This window comes from Triticum urartu, chromosome 7A (genome assembly GCF_056163025.1).
Source record: "Triticum urartu cultivar PI428250 chromosome 7A, HENAU_Tu73, whole genome shotgun sequence".
Lineage (NCBI taxonomy): Eukaryota > Viridiplantae > Streptophyta > Magnoliopsida > Poales > Poaceae > Triticum > Triticum urartu.
Genome location: NC_141879.1, coordinates 119,238,208 through 119,264,207, shown reverse-complemented (window position 1 = coordinate 119,264,207; position 26,000 = coordinate 119,238,208). Strand labels below are relative to the sequence as shown.

General features: G+C 45.7%; 2 protein-coding genes across 2 annotated transcripts; one reads left to right on the top strand and one right to left on the bottom strand.

Moving 5' to 3' along the window:
- The first annotated feature begins 7,585 nt into the window (after positions 1–7,585).
- LOC147958429 (uncharacterized) lies at positions 7,586–11,019 on the top strand. Its single transcript, XM_087532126.1, has 4 exons — positions 7,586–8,043; positions 8,287–8,451; positions 8,721–9,318; positions 10,117–11,019. The coding sequence occupies exons 1-4, from the start codon at positions 7,586–7,588 to the stop codon at positions 11,017–11,019; spliced, it is 2,124 nt and encodes a 707-aa protein (XP_087388252.1).
- Positions 11,020–25,074: 14,055 nt separating this feature from the next.
- LOC125521332 (putative histone H2A.5) lies at positions 25,075–25,750 on the bottom strand. Its single transcript, XM_048686390.2, has one exon. It carries the CDS (start codon positions 25,649–25,651, stop codon positions 25,184–25,186), a length of 468 nt encoding a protein of 155 aa, XP_048542347.1. The 5' UTR covers positions 25,652–25,750; the 3' UTR covers positions 25,075–25,183.
- Positions 25,751–26,000: the final 250 nt, after the last annotated feature.

Genomic DNA, 26,000 nt, shown 5'->3' with positions numbered 1-26,000 from the left:
AACTAGTGCATGTCAGTCGGTGGAACCGGTCTCACGTAAGCGTACGTGTAAGGTTGGTCCGGGCCGCTTCATCCCACAATACCGCTGAAGCAAAATAAGACTAGTAGCGGCAAGAAAGTTGACAACATCTACGCCCACAACAAATTGTGTTCTACTCGTGCAAAGAGAACTACACATAGACCTAGCTCATGATGCCACTGTTGGGGAACGTTGCAGAAAACAAAAAAATTTCCTACGTTTTCACCAAGATCCATCTATGAGTTCATCTAGCAACGAGTGATCGGATGCATCTACATACCTTTGTAGATCGCGAGAAGAAGCGTTCAAAGAACGGGGATGAGGGAGTCGTACTCGTCGTGATCCAAATCACCGGAGATCCTAGCGCCGAACGGACGGCACCTCCGCGTTCAACACACGTACGGTCAGCGTGACGTCTCCTCCTTCTTGATCCAGCAAGGGGGAAGGAGAGGTTGATGAAGATCCAGCAGCACGACGGCGTGGTGGTGGATGTAGCAGTCACCGCAGCAGGGCTTCGTCGAGCTTCTGCGAGAGGGAGAGGTGTAGGAGGGGAGAGGGAGGCGCCAAGGCTTCAGGGGTGCGGCTGCCCTCCCTCCCCCCCTTTATATAGGCCCCCCTAGGGGGTGCACCGGCCCTAGGAGATGGGATCTCCTAGGGGGGGCGGCGGCCAAGGGGGTGGAGTGCCCCCCAAGGCAAGTGGAGGCGCCCCCTCCCCTAGGGTTCCCAACCCTAGGCGCATGGGGGGCCCAAGGGGGGGCGCACCAGCCCACTATGGGCTGGTTCCCTCCCCACTTCAGCCCATGGGGCCCTCCGGGATGGGTGGCCCCACCCGATGGACCCCCCGGGACCCTTCCGGTGGTCCCGGTACAATACCGTTGACCCCCGAAACTCCCCCAATGGCCGAAACTGCACTTCCTATATATAATTCTTCACCTCCGGACCATTCCGGAACTCCTCGTGACATACGGGATCTCATCCGGGACTCCGAACAACTTTCGGGTTACTGCATACTCATATCTCTACAACCCTAGCGTCACCGAACCTTAAGTGTGTAGACCCTACGGGTTCGGGAGACATGTAGACATGACCGAGACGACTCTCCGGTCAATAACCAACAGCGGGATCTGGATACCCATGTTGGCTCCCACATGCTCCTCGATGATCTCATCGGATGAACCACGATGTCGAGGATTCAAGCAACCCCGTATACAATTCCCTTTGTCAATCGGTACGTTACTTGCCCGAGATTCGATCATCGGTATCCCAATACCTCGTTCAATCTCATTACCGGCAAGTCACTTTACTCGTACCGTAATGCATGATCACGTGACCAGACACTTGGTCACTTTGAGCTCATTATGATGATGCATTACCGAGTGGGCCCAGAGATACCTCTCCGTCATATGGAGTGACAAATCGCAGTCTTGATCCGTGTCAACCCAACAGACACTTTCGGAAATACCCGTAGTATACCTTTATAGTCACCCAGATACGTTGTGACGTTTGGTACACCCAAAGCACTCCTACGGTATCCGGGAGTTACACGATCTCATGGTCTAAGGAAAAGATACTTGACATTGGAAAAACTCTAGCAAACGAACTATACGATCTTGTGCTATGTTTAGGATTGGGTCTTGTCCATCACATCATTCTCCTAATGATGTGATCTCGTTATCAATGACATCCAATGTCCATAGTCAGGAAACCATGACCATCTGTTGATCAACGAGCTAGTCAACTAGAGGCTTACTAGGGACATGTTGGTGTCTATGCATTCACACATGTATTACGATTTCCGGATAACACAATTATAGCATGAATAAAAGACAATTATCATGAACAGGGAAATATAATAATAATCCTTTTTATTATTGCCTCTAGGGCATATTTCCAACAGTCTACATAGTTCTCGAACCCGTAGGGTTCGCACGCTTAACGTTCGGTGACGATTTGTATTATGAGTTTATGTGTTTTGATGTACCGAAGGTAGTTCGAAGTCCCGGATGAGATCGGGAACATGACGAGGAGTCTTGAAATGGTCGAGACGTAAAGATCGATATATTGGACGACTATATTCGGACATCAGAAAGGTTCTGAGTGATTCGGATATTTTTCGGAGTACCGGGGAGTTACGGGAATTCGTCGGGGAGTATATGGGCCTTATTGGGTTTTAGGGGAAAGAGAGAGGGGAGGCTGCACGCCCCCCAAGGCTTAGTCCGAATTGGACTAGGGGGAGGGGCGGCGCCCCCTCCTTCCTTCTCTTCTCTTTTCCCTTTCCTTCTCTCCTACTCCTACTACTTGGAAGGGCTCCTAATTCTACTAGGAAAGGGGGAATCCTACTCCCAGTGGGAGTAGGACTCCCCTAGGGCGCGTCATAGAGAGGGCCGGCCCTCCCCCTCCTCCACTCCTTTATATACGGGGAGGGAGGCACCCCTTGGAGACACAATAATTGATCATTGATTTCTTAGCCGTGTGCGGTGCCCCCCTCCACCATATTCCACCTCGGTAATATCGTAGTGGTGCTTAGGCGAAGCCCTGCGTCGGTAGCATCATCAACACCGTCATCACGCTGTCGTGCTGACGGAACTCTCCCGCAAAGCTTTGCTGGATCGGAGCTCGTGGGACGTCATCGAGCTGAATGTGTGCTGAACTCGGAGGTGCCATGCGTTCGGTACTTGGATCGGTCGAATCGTGAAGACGTACGACTACATCAACCGCATTGTCATAACGCTTCCGCTTTCGGTCTACAAGGGTACGTGGACACACTCTCCCCTCTTGTTGCTATGCATCACCATAACCATGTGTGTGCGTATAATTTTTTTTTAAAATTACTACGTTCCCCAACAAAACTTAGGACACCGGAGGTCTAATACTACATTGAAAGGTAAAAGGTTGAGCTAAGCAACCTAAAAGTTGGCGCTTAATGGGAGGCCACCCATCAACATTGTAATAATTTAAGTTTGATCTTTGTTTGAAAGCTCTCTTACGAGTACGTGACTAAATAATGCCCGGTGACTAAATAATTTGATCGACCATCAGATGCCGCAGTCGAAACTTTACATTGAAGAGGAAAACTCATCTAAAAATATTGATCTATGTGTGCCATCCCCTACCTAGTGCGGCAACTAACAGTGCACAAACCGACGGATCCTGCATAGGGTTTCTCATAGGGCGGAGCACACAGAAAGAATCAGATTAGGGTAGACACAGAACGTGAGTTTTACCCAGGTTTAGGCCCTCGTGGTGAGGCAATACCTTACATCTTACATGTCATTGTATTGATTGTCTCGTATGAGATTGGATCTGTGGATGCCCCCTTGAGAGGCTCATACCTCCCTTATGTATGTGGATAAGGGGTAGGGTTACATGACTTGTTGCCCAAATCGATTTATATGGCTTAACGCCCAAGATAAATACTAATATCTTTACGGTACAAGTAATGGCATATCCTTTTAGAGGAGGCCCAACGTTAGTGGTGAGGAGCCCATGCTGTGGCCGGGCTCCGAGGCCGGTTGGCGGCCTTATTCCCCGGAGGTCAGGCACCTCGGTGCATTGTACCATCACGGAAGTGGAGGAGGCGCAAACGGTGGCGGTTGTGACCAATGCCAGCATCAGCAGCTCCCCATTGTTCGCGCCGCGCCGCAACGACCACGAGGTTGGACTGACCTCACACCCATCTGTAACATGCAAGTCCAGGCAGATTCTGGTGAAGTGTAGGATGTGGGACACATGTCCATGTCCGACGAAGCAACTGCTTTAGAGTCAAAGGGCTATTCATTGATTTGGCATTGTTTGTACCGGGGTGTGCCTCACTGTAATCCTAATCTAGTGCGCGGGAACCTATTGTCCAAAAGCAAGCAAGGGATGAGCGTATAGGAGCGAAATCTGTTGTGCCCACACACATTTTGCTGGGAAATTTCTAAGTTTTGTGTTCAAACTAACATAAGTAGCATTCATCAAAATTTCTTTTCTCGTTCTACTATGATCTATCTCAGAGCATCCATTCATTCGATACTCATCTGTTTCTAGTTCGACTTTCTATACTCCGAGCTTTTTCCAAGACAAGGGACGATTAATATATATAAATATTAAACTATTGAATGTAGATAGTGTTCTTTATTTTATTTGGTATACTGGGCCCATAGGTGTCCACGTACATTTTTTTTTTGTTTTGTTTTATGCACAATATTGGAGTTGAGTTGCCCTCGTTAGAGCTGCAAGAAAAACCCAAAGCTCATGAGGTGCGTGAGATCTACTCGTACTTTAACCCGAGTCGAAAATTGTAACTTAAGATCGTTACAAGATGAGCACGAGCCACTTTCCATAGGTCGACCTTAAATATCATTTAGTTTAAGATCGCTCGAATTTTAAACTACTAGTCCCTCCATCCGGAAATACTTGTTCGAGGAATGGATGTATCTAGATATATTTTAGTTCTAGATACATCCATTTATATCCATTTTTATGAAAGTATTTCCGGATGGAGGGAGTATAAATTAAGCTATGCCTAGCAAAATCACTCGAACCCGACTCAGTTCGCAGGTCTGCCCTCACCCGTGCGTATCCATCGTTGCATCTGGCTCCACTCTCCAAACGGGGCGAAACCGGTGCGCTGGCTGGAACGAACGACCATACATAATACGACGGCAACCCGCGCACGCGCGCGACAAGTGTGTGGAGGAGGGCTACCCGCATCCACCGATTTGTAGCTAGCGGCGCGCGGCAGCGGCATATGCACGCGTGGACAAGCCAACAACGCTGTCCCCGCGAAAGCTGGAGCTAGCGCTGGATTCGATCCGAAACGCCATGGACCGCATCGAAGCGACCCCCGCCCCCGTACCACCCACTGTTCCAGCCACAGGCGGTACGGGGAACCCCACGCCGGAATCCTGATGCGCACGCATGTGAGCGGCCGGCCCCGCGGCTTTAACCAGCGGTGGTATGCGGCGAGGACGACGCGGCGATAGCGAAGGCGCCACGTTGGGTGCCTCCGCCGGCCTGGGCCGGCGGACGGACCGCGAGTGGACGTTGCTGCGACCGGGGGGGTTGAACGCATGCCTCCTCCGGTAAAAAGCAGGCGGCGACACGGGTGGGGCGCGCCGCACGGAGGGCCGGGTGAAAAGGGCAGAGGGCGTCTCGTGGGGAGCGCGGCGGAAAAGAAAGGAAACAAAGGTCTCTGGCGCACATGGAACTGGGGAGTACCATAGGTGTGCAACAAACAAATCGGGACAGGAGGGGGTGGTGTCCGGGTGTCGGCGAGGGAGCACCACATGCGGTGCTAAGTTGATCCTGATGATTTACCGACGGTTGTTTGTAATATTCGTTCGACGTCTATGGGGTGTTACCGGATGGCTGAGTCCATGGTTCGTCCGTCTCATGGTGGACAGGGAAGATGACACGGTCATCATCTCATCTGGCTACCTTGGACGTCCCATGAAAACGGTTCAACTGTAGTGCGCTAAACACAGACATGGCCTTGGATGACATTGTTTGCTCATGTGTTCCCATGGAACAGCAAATTTAGGCATAGATGCATCGTTCAAAGCACCACCGTAATCACAATGTGTTGCGGTAAGTGTCGTCTTAGAGCACATCCTCGCTATTTCCCCTGTGCCGCCGTCCACGCGCAACAACGGAGGTCTTGTCACCGCGCTCCCCTGCCATTACCATGAGCGCCATAGGTGTGCAACAAACAAATCAGGACAAAAGGAGGTTTCTGCGTGTCATCGAGCAGCACATGCAATGGTAGTCACTTCTTAGCAAACTTTGATCAAATAAAGAAGTGCACTACGTGCAACAACCTGGACCCTGCACAAGAGGGGCGACTGCGCGGTGGGCCGTCTTGGCCCAAGTGGCTTGTAATAGCAAGTACTTATAGTTGCGTGTGTACGTGAAGGAGACTATCGAATTGTAGTCAGAACATTATTCCTATCAAAGCTTTCCGCCCTGCTCCTTCCCCTCCTCCAAGTTCTCTCTTCCCCTGAGACTATTCTTTTGGTTCGAGATCCAGATCCCGGTGAGACGCAGGGAGGTGCTACGGGAACGTAGCATTTGGTACTCAGAGCCGTGTATCGATCCGCTTCCTCTGATCCGAAAATTTTCATCCAGATCTCGCGATCAATCCTTCGATCGGCTTGTAATTCCTGGCAAAAGGTGCGGATCCCCTCGGGCGATCTCGCGCAAAACACCTCGGTGTACCTGCGCTAGGTCGAGTAGATCAAAGAGAACCACGACGGCTCGTTCGGCCAAGCCTAACCTCTCGGCGCGCATGGCGGCCGCGGAGCTCACCTTGGCGGAGCTGCAGCAGCTCGTTCAAGCGACAATCTTGCAGAGCAAGGCGGTCTCGGAGGCGGGCGCGAAGACGACGGAGCGATTGGATGTACTCCAGGACTCCTTCGACAAGTATGCCTCCTCCTCGGCCAAGGCCTTCGACGCGCTGGCCACGACGACCACAGGGTCGCTGGCCCGCACAGAGTCGACACTGGGTCACGTGCTCACCGCGCACAACTCCCTCGATGCGACTGTGGCGGAGATGAGAAAGTCTCTGGAGGGGATCGTCCGCCGTGTCGACACCATGGAGCAGCCGCCACACACAACGCAGTCCTAGGACTCGCTGACCGCACGAACAGAGCCACAACTTACAAATCGACAGGGGGCTGCTCAACAGCAGTCAGGACACGACATCAGGGGTCGTCGGGTACCATCTCAGCATCGAAACCGTGGTGAGCATTTCAAATCCGAGGCTCACTTCCAGGAAGAACTGTCTGATGAGTATGAGGACTGCGACGGATCGCCGAAATCTCAGTTCCAGTACACTCCTGGGAAATTTTTTGCTCGTATTCCGCGATCTGATTTCCTCAAGTTTGAAGGAGAGAACCCCAAGTGGTGGAAGAAACAATGCAAGAAATATTTTCGCATGTACAATGTCAAGCCTGAGTTATGGGTCGATTTTGCGACAATGCATTTTGTAGGAAATGCGGCATTATGGTTGCAAACCTATGAAGCAATGCACAATATTGACAGTTGGGCAGCACTGTGGGTGGTTGTCTATACAAAATTTAACAGGAACAAGTACTCTCGAGACATCGATGTGTTTTTCTCTCTGAAATAACATGATTTAGTCGACAGCTATGCACACACATTTGAGGAGCAAATGCACAAAATGCTGGTGTACAATCACTCATATGATGAGACCTTCTTCATCAATCGGTTTGTGGAAGGGTTGAAACCTGTCATTCGTGCTCCAGTCAAGTTACAACAACCTACCTCAGTGGATTTGGCTTATTCCTTGGCTCAAACACAAGAAGCTCTGCTGGCCGAGGACACATACAGATCGAGCAAGCGTTGGCACTCCAAACCTTATGTGCATGAAGGACTTATGGGTGCAGCACCTACTGCCAAAAGTGTTGATGAGCGTCCCAAACAAACTGACAGAGTGGATTCTTTACGGGCCCAACGCAGAGCACGGGGTGAGTGTTTCAAGTGTGGAGAAAAGTACAGTCCTAGCCACAAGTGTCCTCAAACAGTGCAACTGCATGTACTGGAAGAACTCATAGAGGCTCTTCAGATGTCTGAGATCCCTGACAGTGAGTCTGAATCGAAAGTGGACACACCACAGACTACTGGGCCAAAGAATACTGACACTGATGCTTGCATGAAACTATCGGTTCATGCAACAACAAGAACCTCTTCTAAAGAAAGTATTAAACTGCAGGGCATGGTGGGGAAAAGACAACTCCTGATCCTGGTTGATTCAGGCAGCTCCACAAATTTCATCAGTGCTGATCTAGTACAAGAATTACACTGTGCAGTGGAGGAAATTGCTGCAGCCAAAGTTACTATTGCTAATGGTGGAACATTGCAGTGCAACAAACAGGTGCCAAATCTTCAGTGGTTCTGTCAGAACAACTCCTTCAACACATCCCTAAAAGTGCTTCCTCTTGGCACATACGACATCATCTTGGGAATGCAATGGCTCGAAATAATGAGCCCCATGTGGGTAGACTGGAGGAAAAAAGTAATGAGGTTTAAGTACTAGGGTGTGAGAATTACATTGAGAGGATTCATAGACAAGCTCACCTCTTGCACAGCCATTTCAGGGAAACACTTACAAGGCTTGCTCAATACAAGAGTTGTGGAACAAGTAATTCAGCTGTGTCACATTGTAGAAGCCCCAGCAACTAAGGACCTGATACCTCCTTCAGTTCAGTCCATTTTGGACAAACATAAGCAGCTGTTCAATACACCTGATACATTTCCCCCACACAGATCATTTGATCATCAGATTCCCCTGTTACCAGGAGCTAAACCTGTCAACAACAAGCCCTACAGATACAATCCTATGCAGAAGAGTGAAATTGAGCAGCAGATCTCTACCATGCTACAACAAGGAGTCATTCAAGAGAGCACCAGCCCATTTGCTTCTCCAGCATTGTTAGTCAGAAAAAAAGATGGGAGTTGGCGATTCTGTGTGGATTATAGACAGCTCAATTCAGTTACTATGCAGCACAAGTATCCTATGCCTGTAGTTGAAGAGCTCTTGGATGAATTAGCAGGAGCAACTTACTTCACTAAACTAGACCCCAGATCTGGATACCACCAGATAAGATTAGTGGAGGGGGAAGAATATAAAACAACATTCAAAACACATCATGGTCTCTATGAATTTAAGGTTATGCCATTTGGACCTACAAATGCACCAGCAACCTTTCAAGCTGCAATGAATGCACTCTTTGCTCATTTGTTAAGAAAGTGTATACTGATTTCATGGATGACATCCTCATATTCAGTGAGACTTTGGAACAACACCTAGCACACTTGGAAGAGGTGTTCACAATTCTACAGAACAACCAGCTGTTTGTGAAATACTCTAAGTGCACTTTTGCTCAGTCAGAACTAGAATATTTGGGTCATGTCATCAGTGGCAAGGGAGTTCACACATACCCTTCCAAGATCAGAGCTGTTCAGGAGTGGCCAGTACCTCTTACTGCAAGAGATATCAGAGAATTCCTTGGACTTACTAGATATTACAGGAGATTTATTAAAAATTATGGGATCATTAGCAGGAGTCTATCTGACCTACTGAAAAAGGATGTGGTGTTTGCTTGGACACCAACTACTCAGGCTGCCTTTATGCATTTGAAAGATGCTTTGGCCATAGCCCCAGTGTTGGCCCTCCCAAATTTCAAGAAAGAATTTATTGTGGAAACAGATGCCAGCAACAGTGGCATTGGTGCTGTGTTGATGCAAGAAGGCCACCCCATTTCCTATCTCGGCAAAGCTCTGAGCCCTAAATCTCAGGCATTGTCCACATATGAAAAGGAGTGTTTAGCAATATTACTGGCTGTGAAAAAATGGAAATCATACTTGCAGCATGCTCCCTTCACTGTTGCTACGGATCACAGAAGCTTGGTTCACTTGCAAGATCAGAAAATGTCCAGCCCCATGCAATAGAAAGCATTTCTCAAATTGCTTGGACTACAGTACACTATTGTGTACAAGAAAGGATTGGAAAATACTGCAGGTGATGCTCTGTCCAGACCACCTACTCCCATGGAACTGTCTGCAATTTCCTTCTGCACCCCCAAGTAGTTGTCAGTTGTTGCCGAAGGATATCAAACTCATTCAGCAGACAATGAACTTCTCCAAGAATTGGCTTTCTCTGGTAGAAATGACAAAGGCTATGTTCTGCATAATGAAATTATTAGATATAAGGACAGAATTTGGCTAGGCCATAATACTGAAGCACACCAGGAAATTATGCTAGCACTGCATAGTAGTGGAATTGGGGGCCACTCAGGGTTCCAAGGCACATATCAGAGAATTAAGGCCTTATTTGCCTGGCCTGCCATGAAACAAGCCATCCAGTCATATGTGCACAACTGTACAGTCTATCAGCAGGCTAACGCTGAACATATCAAGAAACCCGGATTACTCAGTCCTCTTCCCATACCCAAAGAGGCCTGGAGTTTAGTCAGTATGGATTTCATTGGGGGGCTACCCAAGAGCAAATCCTTCAACACTATCCTAGTTGTGATCGACAAGTTCAACAAGTACGGGCACTTTGTACCTCTATCACATCCTTTCACTGCACTGCAGGTTGCACAACTCTATGTGGATCAGGTCTATCGACTGCATGGCCTACCCAAAGTGCTGGTAACTGACAGGGATCCCATCTTCACAAGCACCCTTTGGCAAGAACTGTGCAGATTGACGGACACTACCATGAACATGAGTTCAGCTAGTCACCCCGAGACAGATGGCCAAACAGAAAAGCTGAACCAGTGTCTGGAAACGTTCCTGAGATGCATGGTCCACTCCACTCCTAAGAAGTGGGCACACTGGCTGCCCCAGGCAGAATATTGGTACAATACGAATTACAATTCAGCACTGGGCACAACACCATTTCAAGTCTTGTATGGCTACCAACCTCGTCACCTGGGAGTTGACAACTTGCAAAGTTCACTATCTTCTGACCTGCCAGGCTGGTTAGCTGAGAGAAATCTGATGCAAGGCTTAATCAGGGAGCACTTGCTGCGCGCCCAACAGCGAATGAAGGCTCAAGAAGATACTAAACGCTCTGATCGTCAGTTCAAGGTGGGTGACTGGGCATTCCTGAAACTCCAACCCTACGTGCAACAGTCAGTTGCCCGACGACCGAACCACAAGCTGGGTTTCAAGTACTTAGGACCGTATCAAATAGTTGCTCGCATTGGTGAGGTGGCTTGCCGGTTGGCCCTGCCGGAGTCCAGCAAAATCCACCCAGTGGTGCATGTTTCACTGATCAAGCCGGCGGCTCCTCCATCCAACTCAGAGGATTCTTCAGAGTCGCTCCATTGTGTGCTCGAGCACGCGTCCAGACCAGCTCAAGTACTCCAGTCGCGTCTGGTGCAAGTGGGGGGACATACCCGCATACAACTGAAGATTGCTTGGCAAGGGTTGCCATTGTCCATGGCAACCTGGGAGTGGGCAAGTACGATCGCACCAGCCACAACGACCTGATACTAAACAGTCGAGGGCGAGTTGTTCCATAAGGAGAGGGGAATGCAACAACCTGGAGCCGGCACAAGAGGGGCGACTGCGCGGTGGGCCGTCTTGTCCCAAGTGGCTTGTAATAGCAAGTACTTATAGTTGCGTGTGTGCGTGAAGGAGACTATCGAATTGTAATCAGAACATTATTCCTACCAAAGCTTTCCTCCCTGCTCCTTCCCCTCCTCCAAGTTCTCTCTTCCCCTGAGACTATTCTTCTGGTTCGAGATCCAGATCCCGGCGAGACACAAGGAGGTTCTACGGGAACGTAGCACTACGGTGTGGCTTCGATCCGGTCCGGACGAGGTTTCGGACCTATGTAATGGAGACAAAAAAAAGATGATAATATGTTGTGCCTGCCTGTTGCAACAGGAATTATTTGTAGATGTTTAAAGTATCACTAATTTTCATTGGAAAGATGATAATATGGTTTGGTCACTGGTATGTACAATGACATATCTATTAGGGGCAAATCATGTTATCAAAAGAAGGACTGTTTCTCCAATTTTTCTCGTCTAATTAACCTTTTTCGTACGTTCTGTTCGCTTCATCCGCTTTGGTCCATGCAAGCCTAACAAAACAAATGGGCAATGACAAGAATCGAGCCATGGTATATTGGATTGTAGAACCATGCAAACAGACCAAGTGATCCCCAACCGCGCGCCCTGCTGGGCCGGTCCATGAGCGGCGAGGGACGCCCCCTGTTTTTTATTTTGTTCTCTTTGCTTTTTTTGTTTTTGTTTTTCTTCTTTAGAGTAATTTAATATTTCAAAAAAATGAAATTAGAAAAGAAAACATGAATTTTGGAAAAATGTTCCAGAAATAATAAAATGTTTGGGGACTAATTTTTTCCATGATTTTGGAAAAATGTTTGTGTATTAAAAAACTGTTCGTGAATTTGAAAAAAAATCACAAATTCAAAATATGTTCATGAATTTTTAAAACAATGTTCACAAAAATAAAAAATCATCTTGAATAACAAAAAATGGTTCATGCATTTTAAAAAATCATCAAACAAAAAATATTCATGAATTTTAAAAAATGTTCATCGATTCAAAAATATTCGCCGATTCAAAAGAAATATTCAAATTTTAAAAAAAATCCCATCCATTCAAAAGAATTCATCTAATAAAAAGAAATCACCGATTCATAACAGTGTTTACAAGTTTCAAAAACAATGTTCGCAATAATTTAACATTTTTTGCGAATTTAAAAATGTCACGGTTTCATAAAAAATATTAGCAAATTCAAAAAATGTTCATGATCCTGAAAAAAAATCATGAATTGGAAAACAATGTTCTCAAAAGTTTAAAAGAAATAAAAACAAACTTTAAAAAAATAAAAAGAAAAAAAATAAAAATTAAATGAAAAGAAAAGGGAGAAGGAAGGAAAAAAATATGAAAAATCAGAAGAAGAAAACAAATAAAAATAAAAATGATACGAAAGGTTCTAGAATCTTCGGATACCGAGTGGGGAAAAACTAGACTGGGCCGATCCATATTATGGACATGCGCTCTTGAGGGTATGCACTAGGTCGCTAGATAACGACCTACTCGCCGAATAGGAACAGCCGCGACCATTGACGAAGCTTGGGCCAAACGGCTCAACGGTCGTCCGAGTGAGCCGCTGCACTAGGGCCTCCGCCTATGATCAATCGAATCGTTTGCTTGGAAGCTCGCTCGTACGTTGCAAAGTTCCATTGCAATATACAGTATGTGGCTTTTGCAATTTAATACATGAACACAAAAGGCCACCCTAATATTTTCCCCAAAATACAATACAACAACAACCACGCCTTTACATGGCTCTTCCCATACTTCTTTCTCAGGCGTATAACCATTGCTCTCAGCCGCCACAGCAACATGACACCGTCGTCGTCATCTCAAAGCATCTAGCCACAGTATCATCCTCAATGCATCGGAGCTTTCTCGATCGAATCCAGACACCACCAGGATTGCATTGACAAGAAAATTCCATTCAAATGAAGAAAAATTCTAACACTACATCGTGAGTGACAAACTTTGCTGTTTAATCTACATCGATTGCTGCAATCCTACACCGTGCCCAGTAATGTTTTTTACAATTACTCGCAACCATGTATTCACCTAGATGTCGCCAATCTCCTAGACATTGTTCCTTTTTCTATTGTTGTTGTTGGCTGTGTCACATGATCTGTGCCACCTATGGACGTGAACTGGATGTTGGCAATTTCGGCATCACCTTGCCGCGGTCATCGATATGTCATTCCAACATCAATTTTTGGTGTCACTTTGTTAGCCTTATATTTAGGAGTTAGATCAGGTGGCTTAAAAGCAACCTTAGACTAAAAGTGACTACAACGTGAATGTTCTTAGGAAATTAGACCATCAAATTTATTATTTTCTGAATGGCCTTTTAAAAGTACTTATCTCATTCTCGCATATGTTAAAAAATTCCATTATGCCTACCTTATTTGCATAATCGGATTCTCGAGCCTTGCACGATGTATTCTTTTTCTAGAACGGTGCCATCATGCCGGGATAGGTTTTCTCCCGTTGCAACGCACGAGCATATTTGCTACTAATACATATTACTGCAGTACATGGTACACCATCACATGTAGTAATTTACAAATCACAAGAGGTTGTATGTATTGCAGTAGCACATATTTCAAAGATATTGTTCTACAATACCGGTACATGATAAGTTGTACATATTGAACCTTTACATAACAAGATAGTCGTAAATTGCAGTGGCAGTTGCATTTATTGATTATTTATTCTAACAAACCAGTTAATGGTGTGTTGTTCAACTTAGCGCTTTGACAACGTGGCTTTATTTTGTGAGATCTTTCTAGAAACAGTGAGAATATTATTGTGCATTATATAACTCACTAGGCAAATACTTTTTATGGCATACAATAACTCACTTTATATCCAATCAAATGTGTTGCTTTTCTATGTCTGTTTCGCTACTAGTCCTTTGTTCGGGCAAGATAGTGTTTTATATTATCTGAAAAAGGATTTTTGCATTAACAAACTTAGTGTTCTAAACATAGGTTACTTGGCTCATAAAAAACTCATGTAGGCTTTCACATTGGACCTCATATGTTAGTTTATTGAGATTAGAAGTTTGGCATGAACATAAGCAAGGAGTCCGCATGGCAAAACTATATCCTCATATGCCCACACAAAAAGGATTCCCTATTTCTCCTTCTATGTATAGACGTGGGAGCATTCAGAATTTGGGAACTATATGTTTGATAATTCTTGCATCATGCCTATACAATGACTACAGATTAGTTCAAATGCTATGAATAAGTAGTTGATCTCAGAACATTTGTATCTCACCTATATGGCATTTCATTATTTCAAGGACTCGCCTGACAGCGCGTGTGATTGTTGAGGATGAGAAAGCGGCCATATTATACTATTTGAAGTGATGTCCTTTTGACTAGTAGTGTCTCCAACAAAAGAAAAAGGGCATGTTATTTCCAATTGGATTTAGATCTGCCATTTGTTTATGTAACCAACACAATGTATCCGCGAGAGCTATTTCTCGCCCGTTGCAAGACGGAGCTCTGTCTCACCTTTGACGAGCGCGCTACGGGGTCAGCCAATTACTGTAGCTTCGGTGCGACTTTTCCCCCTTGTGGTTTTATTTATTGATTTTCACTATTTTTGCAGGGTTATCTTACACTTTTTCTATTTTATTAGGTTTTATTTTTTTATTTCTTCGGTTTTCCCATATTTCCTTTGTTTTCTGTTTTTTATTTCCTTTTTCCTTTTATTTTTATTTTTAATGCATGTTTAATTATTATTTTCATCACATTGTACATTTTTGTATATACCAGGAACATTTTTCTTATACATGTTTAACATTTTTTAAATACATTATTTATTCATTTTCAATTATATATTTTGATGTTTACCTTTTTCATATACATCTAAAACATGTTTAATGCACGTTTATCATTTTCTGAATAAATGCTTAACATTTTTCCAATATGTGATTTGATGTCTTCGATTTCTGATACCCATTTTACGTATTTCATATATATCTAAAACAATTTTATACATACTTAACATTTTCCAAATACATGATTAATATTTTTTTAGATACATCTTTTCAACATTTTTTTGAATATGTGTTAAACATGTTTCAAATGTGTGGTGAAACTATTGTAATGATAATTTTATAGTTTATAAAGTTAAAAATATGTGCAACATATTTTTGAAATGTGTGACATTTTCTAAATGTAACTTACTTTTTTGGGGTACAATTTTTCTCTGAATTACATGACATTTTTTACATTGTATATTTTTTGTAAAAATTATCATGCACGTTTTTCGCAAGGCATGAACATTTTATAAATATCACATACATATTTAATAGTACATTGTATAAACATTTTTTAATGTGTGATGAATGCTTTAAAAATTAACTAAATTATTATTTTTGTAATATATGTATTGAATATTTTTCAAAATATGAACCAAAGTTAAAAAGAAAAAAAAACACATGCATGGCATTAGCGTGACGAACCCACATAGCTATTGAGACAACCCACTACCAGCCCCCTATAGACAGCCCGAGCTACTGTCTCGCATTAAGCGAGACGCATTGCGTGTTCTGAACCCTTCCTAACTCCACTAACTCCATAACTTCAACTTCTCGAGTGAGCTTATCACTTCACCCAACGATCCAAAATCATCCGGGAGGGACGCTAGGTTCTCCCAGCGCTATAGCCCAACTGGGAGGCAAGAAGCCTATTGGGCGCCCCTTTGGGCTAGTTCTAGTTGGAGGCAGCCCAGTTTGGCAGCATAGTTTTTTACATAGTGGTGATGGTTTAGGCTGGTTCATCGCAAAAAGACACGAATAGGGCTGGACTGTACGTGGTGATGGCTACGGCGGCTATCTCGGTCATCAATCGCATCCGAGTGAACTCGCCATTGCCATGGGGTTGCCGCTCCTCGCTGGTGGCGGGACTAGCGGTGTTGAGCACGGGATCCGGTGGGAACAAGGTCGGGATGGACGGATCTGTAAGCGAAGAAGAGAATCCGGCCGCCGAGGGGGGAGCGGGCGTGGCGGCGCGACTGGCGGCGGCGGTGAGGGTTTGAGAGGGAGAGTCGTTGGGCGAATGGGCGAGGGAACGAGGAAAAGATTCGATCTAGAGGCTCTTTTTGTGCACGAGCGGGTATGTGAGGGAAGGTGTCAACGCCGAATCATTTTCCTCGGAGGTGGAAAAAACTTGTAAGTACTTGGAACTCTAGATTTTGTTAATCCGCAAAACTCGGTTTTCCTTGCTTATCAAAAACGCACTTCCTGGAGCTAATCCGTTCGGTGGCGTTTTCACTTTGGAGGTTGTGAAGCTTGGACTTGGAGAGGTTCAGTAGATCGACAACCACTGATCTTGTTTGACGTCTGGCATGTCAGTGTAGTATTGGTATACACATTATGGGGAGCGGAAAATGCCAACGGAGGCAGAGCTCCGGGGAGATCAGTATTTCGAAAGAAAATCAAAAGTCATATTTTTAAACTTTCAAAAAAAATCCACAAAAAATTATATGATTCTGCACGCACGTGTGAAAAGAATCATTTGATTTTTTTGTGATTTGTAGGCTGTACTAAAAAATAAATTTCCGGCGCAACAACAAAAAAAACTCGGCCCATTTTAGAAATACTTTTTTTTCTGTACGCCACGTGTGGAAGTATAATTTTTGTACATACGCAGTACACATGTGTTCGAGTGTATACAATAATTTTCAAAAAAAAAATCATGCTGTGGAGATTCGTAATTTCCAAACGAGCTCCATGGAGCTCGGCCTCCAGAAGCCCTCGCACAGGCGTCGCTTGGTTGGGCCGGCTTGCGATACCTTTTGATACTTCGGCCTTTTTGCTATCTTACCTGTAGTATTCTCGGTTTTCTCTTGTTTTTATCGAGTTGATGAATTTATTGTTAAAAAGTGATTTTTTAAGTTTTAAAATAATTTTATTAAATTTTGAGAAATTTGAATATTTTTTTACCGCAAATATGTTTTTGAAAGCATGAACATTTTTACAAGTTTGGGCACATTTTTCGAAAACTTGATTTAAAAAAACAATTGGGGAACATGTTTTGAAAACATGGTTAATTTTTGAAGAAAATATATGTCTTAAACGCGAAATATTTTAAAAGAATTGTTAACATCTTCTGAAATCACAAACATTTAAAAAAATTGGGATCATATTTTGAAACACATTGATATTTTTTATGTTTTGGGAACATGTATTGAATAGATTTTAGAGTGAATATTTTTTAAAAATTTGGAAACATTTTTTAAAGTTTTGAGAAAGATATTTCAAAAATGTGAAAATTGAAAAAAAGGGAACATTTGCTGGATTTGTGAATATTTTTATAAAGGTGAACATTGTTTGAATTGCTGGTCATTCTTTAAATTGTGATTTTAAAAAACTGAAATTTTTGACCGCTTTATATTTAAAAAGATATAAATAAAATATAAAAAGGAAAAACAAATCGAGAATCTTATAGAAGGTTTCCAGAAACTATAAAAATGTGAAGCTTCCTAAAACCGGAATCACCTTCCTTGCGTAGGCTACCTAAAATAAAGCAAATCCTATTCGGCGCTGCAGGTGCCAGTTAAGGGCAATCTTCCTAACCGGCGCCTACAGCCGTGTTAGCTGGGTTGGCCCATTTATCTGTTTACGGGGCGTCGGAGTTTCGAACACAGGATCTGTAGGTTTACGTGGCCACTTGGGCTAACACTACCGATGTGAAATATCCTTTTTATAATTTCTCCAGTTCGCAGGAAGCCTCCGGTTTTGGGAATCTTCTAGAAGCTTATAAACCGGTTTTTCCAGGTTCGCTAGGCAGTTTTCCGTCCAGTTCTTATTTGTTTTTTTCTTTTTATATATTATTTCCTTTTTCTATTTCTATGAACTATTTTTAAAAATGATGAAACTTTTCAAATTTGATGAACTATTTTTCAAAAACTATGAACTTTCTTCAAATTCTATGAGCTTTTCCAAAATCGATGAACTTTTTTAAAAACCGATGATCTTTTTCAAATTCGATGATTTTTTTTAGATTCGATGAATGTTTTCCAGAATCGATGAACTTTTTTCAAATTCGAATGAACTTTTTTCAATTCGATGAACTTCTTTTTTTATATAATTCTGATTATTTTTTCTTTTTTCCTTTTTAAGTGATGTAAGAGAAAGCAAGGAGGAGAAAAAAATCGAGGGGAAGAAAAACTGTAGCGAATGTGAGGACGAGCGAAGGAGTAGTGGGTCGAGGCCCAATAGGGATCGCTAGTGTGCGCCAACTAAGTTTTCGGACCTGGCCTCTTCTTCCCCGCCCCCCTCATGGGTAGAGGAGGCATGGGTATCTTCAGACCTGGCCTCCGAGGGATCTCGGATGAGCTGGCCGCTCTTCCCCTTCAATTATTTATGCTCTTTGGTCGAGACCACGTGTGGTTCCTCGGCAAAGAGCACCTCGAGCTGAGGAGATCTTGCCTCCTTGGGCAGCGGCGCCGGGCACAACATTCGTTGCACCTTGGGGATCCATTTCTAAGGAAGAAAGAATAGGTTTAATCATTCTAATAAGAGGGCTCTATGAAATAGAAGAAAGACATAATATGAAACTATATGTTGTGGTTACCTTGTTGGCACGTGTGCAGCGTCAAAGCCGCACTCCGCCCCCTCCTGGGGGAATTTGTTCTGGGACGGCTTGAACAGTGCCATCCACATCCCAGCCAAGGTGGTGCGGAAGAAGCGTTGCCTTGGCGGCACGTCCTCGGGCTTGTGAGCCCACATCGGGCTCGCCCGAAGCTGAAGTGGCGGGATACGGCGATGAAGCATGACGTCCACCAGCTTGATCTATTTCTCGTCTGCCAGAAATTTGATCCTCTTTTGCATCTCGGTCACCTCTTCGGGGTTGCCCAAATCCAAGAATTTCCTCTTCCAGGAGACGAGCCTCCTCAAAGGAGCCGTCGAGAAGGCCGGGACTTCGGCCTAGCCGCCGGTGAGTGGTTCGGTGATGTAGAACCATTCCCATTGCCATTCTTTGATCGTTTCTACGAAAGTGCCTTTGAACCAATCAACCTTTTGGGCCTTGCTGATCATGGCCCCTCCGCACTCTGCCAGTTCGGTGCCGCTGGAGTTCGGCTTGATATCGAACGTCCTCATCCATAGGCCAATGTGTGGCTCAATGGGAAGGAAGACCTCGAAGACGATGGCGTACATCACGAGGTGGAGGATGGAGTTTGGGGCTAGATGGTGGAAATCTAGCTCGTAGTAGAAGAGAACCCCGCGCACGAAGGGGTGCAGCGGGAACCCCAGACCTCAAATGAGGTGGGGAACGAAGATAACCCTCTCCCCCGACTTGGGAGTAGGGATATGCTAGTTTGGCTCTAGAGGACGGCAAGTGGGATCGGCGAGGATGTATCCCGCATTTCGGAGCTCCTAAATCATGCCCTCCGTGACGTGGGAGCCCGTCCAGTGACCCTTCAGATTTGCTTCGACCATTGCTGAAGATTGGAACTGTGAGCACTGGAGGAGATGGGTGAATTTGAGAATGGATTTGGGCATTGGAGCTTAGGAGGCTGTGCACAAGGGCGATGGAATGGGAGCATGTGGAAAGTGCTATTGCTGCCCTTTGCTCTTATAAGCCTATGAAAGGCCAAGAGTCGCCCCTTGCTGCACCGTAAAAATCGCCATGACCTAACAAAAGATACCATTATGCGCATGGGGTAAAACGAAATCTTGATGATATCCCCCTAAAATATGGCGCACGATCTCTGCCTTGATGAGACGTGTCAATGAGAAAACTGCCTCGGGCCACGATTCAAGTAACAGTAACTGACTTGCTTCAATATAGGTGGTGACGCTTCGGTAAAGCTGTCAGACTAGGGGGCATTGTTCCCACCTACGCGGTTAGCCTTCGAGGCTAAGTTATCCCAAGAATTTGGATATTTGAGAGTTGGGTTGGGGAAACATGTGGTTGGAAAGAGGTTCCTTTAAGGACGAGCTTGGAAAAGGCCGTGAATGTAAAAGAATCTCAGAATACATGGAGGATCATTTGAAGGGAGGAACTCGCCTGTCAAGGCGAAGACTCCAAAGCCGAAGTCATGTGTCCAAGGAAGATTGTCATCGCCAGCATCGAAGACCAGTTCAGGGACTACTGGTGGTGTCCTGTACTAGGGGGTACCAACCTAGTTAGCCCACAGTCCATGGGTCGAGCTTACGCCCATCGTTCTTACAAGGGAAGACTCCAGAAGCCTCGTACTTCGGCGTGATCAAAGTGGACTTTTCCAAAGACTTGACGTGTACTCCAAGGACTGCATTAGCCGTCATCGTGTGTATCCCTAGATTGGCAACTGAGGGGTTTAGTCTATAGAGACCACGGTCACCATTACAACCATCTTGCCTTAGGGTAGAAGACAACTTACGATCTCGAGGTAGATCAAGCTTGTACTCAAAATACATCATCATAAATACAATCAAAGCATGACGTAGGGTATTACCTCTTCGAGAGGGCTCGAACATGGGTAAATATTGTCCCCTTCGTCTCTTGTTACCCATAGATCCGAGATCCACAGCTCGGGACCCCCTACCCAAGGTTTGCCGGTTTTACTATCGACAGTACCGTAGTCACTTCCTACCGTACGGTGGACTTTGGGGTTTCTCAAATATCGTCTGTAACTAGGTGATCATAATGACAACTTGCAGGTTCATCAGAAAGTTTGACAAGGAACTAGATAGATCGAGAGTGGGATTTGCTCCTCCGACTATGGACAGATATTCTTAGGGCCCTCTCAGTGTGATGACATCCATCATCGTTTGGCTAGACACAATGACTATGTCACGGGGATGCCGGAACATTTCAATGAGAAAAAAGAACAAAACTGGCAAGGAGATCAACGGTATAGTGAGCATGTGTATGACTCAGGAGGATACCGATGCAACTTAGGTTCTGTAAAGTATCATGAAGCAAAGGTAACATCACATGATAACCAAAGGTTCACTCGAATGTCATTCGTGTAATCATATGGATCGATATGGACGTCCACGGTTCTGCTATCGATCATTGAACAAAGGGGTTTCGTTCATGTCTACGATTTACCGAACCTATGGGATCACAAGCTTAAGGTAATCATGATCTGATGAGTGTTAGTAGGACGAGAGTATCGAGGATTTATTTGTGGAATTGTTTCATTAATATTCGAAATAGTTTCGAGAGGAACCGTAGGCGTATCGGTGTCACCCGAAGGGTTTCGGAGTTTATCGGGCAATACCAGGTATTAACGATAAATAATATGTAGGTAGAAAATGTTTTCCGATATGTTAAATTATATATAATATACTCTTATAATTAAAAGACCAAAGGGTGGAGAGAGAATTGGGCCACAAGGGCCCATGTAGGGGAGGTGCCCCTTTCCCCCTTGAGGGAGGCCGAATTGGGGTCCTTCCCCCTTTTGGCTGGCGCAAGGAGGAGAGTCCTTCCCCTCCTTGTGGCGCCCCTCCCTCTCCTCTCAACCTATATATACTAGAGGTCCAAGGCACTTTTATCACACAAGTTTTGGAGCCTCCTCTAGTTCCTCTAGTTCTAGTTGGTCCTGATTGATCAATTAGAGCTTGACCTAGATCCTTGGATCCTCATAATTAGAAGCCTAGTTTGGTTCTAATCTCCTCCCTCTAATTCTCTAGCAATGATTAGCTCTGTACGGAGAAGCGCTTCCGGATCGTGAAGACCGTACGCTTGCAACCAAGTAGAGACGTCGTTCTTTCGGTCTTCCATTCGAGAGACGTCTACGGATCGTCATCGATCAACGGTTCGAAGGACTCTAAGTATGATCTAGACCGACTCGTCTACTTCCGTTGCACTCCAGAGTCGGTAATGATCGTTGATCCAAACCCTATATGCATCTTCATATTGTTCCTGGGTGTTCGTAGGGTGATTTTTTTTGTTTTACGTTTCCAACAGAAAATGTAGGAGAAAAGAGTGGAGAAGCTAGAGTAGAGGTACAAACTCTTCTTGGATGTGCAAAGAGTGAGGATGTTGTTCCACTGGGAGAGGTTGAACATTGAGAAGAGAGGATAGACATCAAAATGGGAGCTTGAAAGTGCAAAGACATCGGAGACAATTGAGAAACAGAAGGTGAAGCTTCCGAGGGACACGACAGAGCTGAGGATCATGTTGCAAGACACTAGCCTCTTGGATGATGAAGGCAAGAAGTGGTTTCTCAATAAGAAGAAGAAGAAGAAGATTAACAAGCGCAACAATTGAGGTGATTGATTCATTTGTGTATCGCTTATGTATGACTTGTTGAATTTTTTTTGGCTTGTGTTGAATTGTTTAATCATGGTTTATTTTGGTTTATGATGAATTGGTGAATTGGTGATTTTGTGTCTTATATGATCTATATGCATGTGTTTGCATGAAAGTGAGGGTATAAATATGGTAGGTGTGGTTGCCCGGACGAACAAATGAGGGGTTGGCTGGCGTTGTCTGCGGACGTTTCAGGGGTTCAATTTGCCCAATCCGTTTGAAGATGTCCTAATTGCCAATTGTTGCATAGCAGTACTGCCTCAAGTTGTAGTTATCCTTGTCATATTTACGTCCCAAGCGGTATGTCTTTAAATTAATTACCCGTTACAAAATTTGTTATGTCGCTATCTCTATTCATTACCCATTGTAAAATCAAAAGAAAACAATTGCATCTCACTAATCAGAAGATAGCATTTTGTAGATACAAATTGCAACAGCCCCCCCCCCCCCCCCCCCCCCAACAACAAAAAAAAGAATTCGCAGCGCTCTGACTTGGACACTTTCATGTGCAGCCGACCAGGATATCTTTTGGCCCAAAGTACCAATTTTTCCCTCAAGTTTTTCAGTGAAACTCATGCATTCCAAACACAGCTAGTAGGCCAATTAGTACTTCCAAATTCCAATGCTCGTTCTAGAAGGAGTTTTACTGTGGTTCTTATCAGAAGACATAGTTGAGTCCTCCCACTATGAATCTAAATGGCTACTTAGAGCATCTTCAATAGTCGATGACATACATGTAAAAATAATAAATTTTTAAATCACCAAGGCATAAAAACGGTGCTCAAAGAGATGATGTAGATGCAACGTTTTTACTCGAGTTTTGTTTGTGATGTAAAATAGGGCACCAAGAGATGCAAATGTGCATCACTTGGGCCTCTCGAGCAAAATGTGTGCACCTCCAACTACCGTGTGGGACATTCCCGCCGCGCTCCGGCTCCACCCGACCAGCACCGTCGGCAATTTCCGTCGGCAAGACTGCAACAGCTGCTCGTCCATCCTCTCCTAAGTCCGTCGCGACCGCACCACCCTACCCCATCTCCCCAGATGGCCGCAGGAGGTCTCGCCACCGCGTTGATTTGGATCCGCCGCCGCGCAGAGTTTGGGCCGATTCAGCTGTTGGCTGGAGCGTCGGCGCCCGTGATGGCTCCCGAAGCTCGTGGTCGTGGTCCGGAGTAGGTCCTCGGGCCATCTGAGCTATCACGGGCATGTGCGCGGCCGCCGCGACCGAGCCGAGGGCTTGCTGCTTCGGTCGGCGTTGCCTGCGCCACCTCGCCAAAATTACGGGCACACCCCTATCGGCACGCGTCAACGAGGTGGGTGAGAGGCCTCTGTGACCGGCATGGCTACCATCTTCAAATATTGATGATGATTTTTTTGAGATGATTTAATATTTATTTGATATGATTTGTGATTTATTTTGAGATGATTTTGATGTCAGTTGGTTCAAATATGTATGAAATTGTGGAGCAGATATTGTGTAGCTGCCCTATTTTACATCACCTATTGGGGCACTAGTGCTCTATTTTACATCATCTGTTGAAGATAGATGTTTTGATGATGTACAAAACCTCTTTTTGATGATGTAAATTTTACTCAAAGCACAATTTAATAATGTATTTTACACCATCTTCTATTGGAGACGCTCAAAAATCTAAAATTGATGGCACAATCACTTGCAGACGGGTGACTCTGATATGAATAGATTAATAGCAGTCAAAAACACATAATTAGCTCAAGAAATTTTGCAAGTTGCTAGTTACTCAATTTCTACAATTGAATCAAAGAACGTTCATCATTAGAGCATCTCCAATAGAAGATGCAGATTTGGAGATGTAAAAATTTACATCTCCAAAAAGTGCCTTTTGCATCTCTAGAAAGAGGCCAACTCCAACAGATGATGCAAAACGGAGATATAAAAGAACAACTCCAATAAAAGATGTAAACAAGAATTGTAAAACCGGCTACCGGCCGATTCACGCCTCCACCACGTGGCTTGGAGGCCCGCCGCTTCTTTGCAGGTGCCTTCAGCACGACGACGACCGGCCAGGGTGTGGCAAATCCGAGACGCCGGTATAGTGTCGGAGGCCGGATTGGGGAAAGTTTGCATGGAGATGGCGGGCGTGACGAGGTGGGTCAGGGCATCGGCGGCGGAGTCACAGAAGGCGGCGAGGTCATCGGCGTCGGCCATGGTGGCGGCGAGAGGCGGGAGGCACACGAGCGACGGTCGCACAAAAATGAAAAGAAACGGCAGTTGGCAGTTAGCACGTGGCTACCCTTTTTACATCTCCGGTCGGCATAGATGCAAATTTCATCGTGAGGTGTTGTATTTTACATTTTTAGAAGGCAAAGATGTTTTTTTTAAGATGCTTTGGGGCCTCGGAGATGCAAAAATAGTTAGTATTTTTGCATATACATCTTCTAGTGGAGATGCTTCTGTTGAACCAAACAATAAAATCAGGCTTAGGAGAAGAGAAGGATTAGACCTTTCCCCAAACAATCGGCTCGTTGACCTCAGCCCCCGCCAGATCCTTCCTTCTTGGGCGAGCCGGCTATGGCGAGTACCGTGCAACGTGCTAAGCGCAGAGAAGCTAACTTTGGTGCCGAGAGCAGGCTACGCTGCCCTCCATAATACCAAAATCAGCAGATTCCAATCAGCCTACCGCACAAATTTAAATATCCTCCATAGTACTAGCACCAAGAACAGATAACAAAGCACAAAATATAACAAAGTCAGAGAGATGTCTGACATGTTTCCATTAACAACAAAAATTACATCGATGCCGCTAGGCGAACAGCTTATTACATACTGACGCAAATCAGCGGGCCTCCCTAAGCCTTCTTGGGGGACTTGGCGGCCTTCTTGGGCGACTTGCCCTCCTTGGGCACCTTCTCCGCCGTCCGCTTGGGGAGCAGCACCGGGTTGATCTTGGGCACGACGCCGCCGTGCGCGATGGTGACGCCGGCCAGCAGCTTCCCGAGCTCCGCGTCGTTCCTGACGGCGAGCAGCAGGTGCCTCGGGATGATGCGGCTCTTCTTGTTGTCCTTGGCGGCGTTGCCGGCGAGCTCCAGCAGCTCGGCGGCGAGGTACTCGAGGACGGCCGCGAGGTAGACGGGGGCGCCCGTGCCGACGCGCTGCGCGTAGCGGCCCTTCTTGAGGTACCGCCCGATGCGGCCAACCGGGAACTGGAGCCCGGCCTTGACGGACCTCGACACCGACTTCTTCCTGGGGCCGCCCGCCTTGCGCCCTGCGGCTCCCTTCTTGGCCTTCGCGCCTGCTCCGGTGGCTGAGACGTCCATGGCTAGCCGCTGATGCTCGTCGAGGCGCGTAAGAGAAGATGTTTGGTGCTGAGAGATTGGGATGGCGAGCTCTGGACTGGTGGGGAATGCGGCGAGACGGCCGGAGTATTTAAACGGTGCGGACGGCGGCCGTGGTGCGCCTGTCGATCCGTGGGCGTGGTGGTTGGGTGGTGGGATGGGGAGGGCGTGGACGGTCAAGATGCGGTCGGGGGAGGAGCGATCCGTGGGAAGCACGGTTGGACCAATCAGGTGCGAGGAGATTTTGGAGGCCGGAGAACTTTGAGCCTCCGTTTTCCCGCGTACGGTGAGGAGATTTCGGGGGAAGGGGTGGCAGCCAAGCGCTGATTTT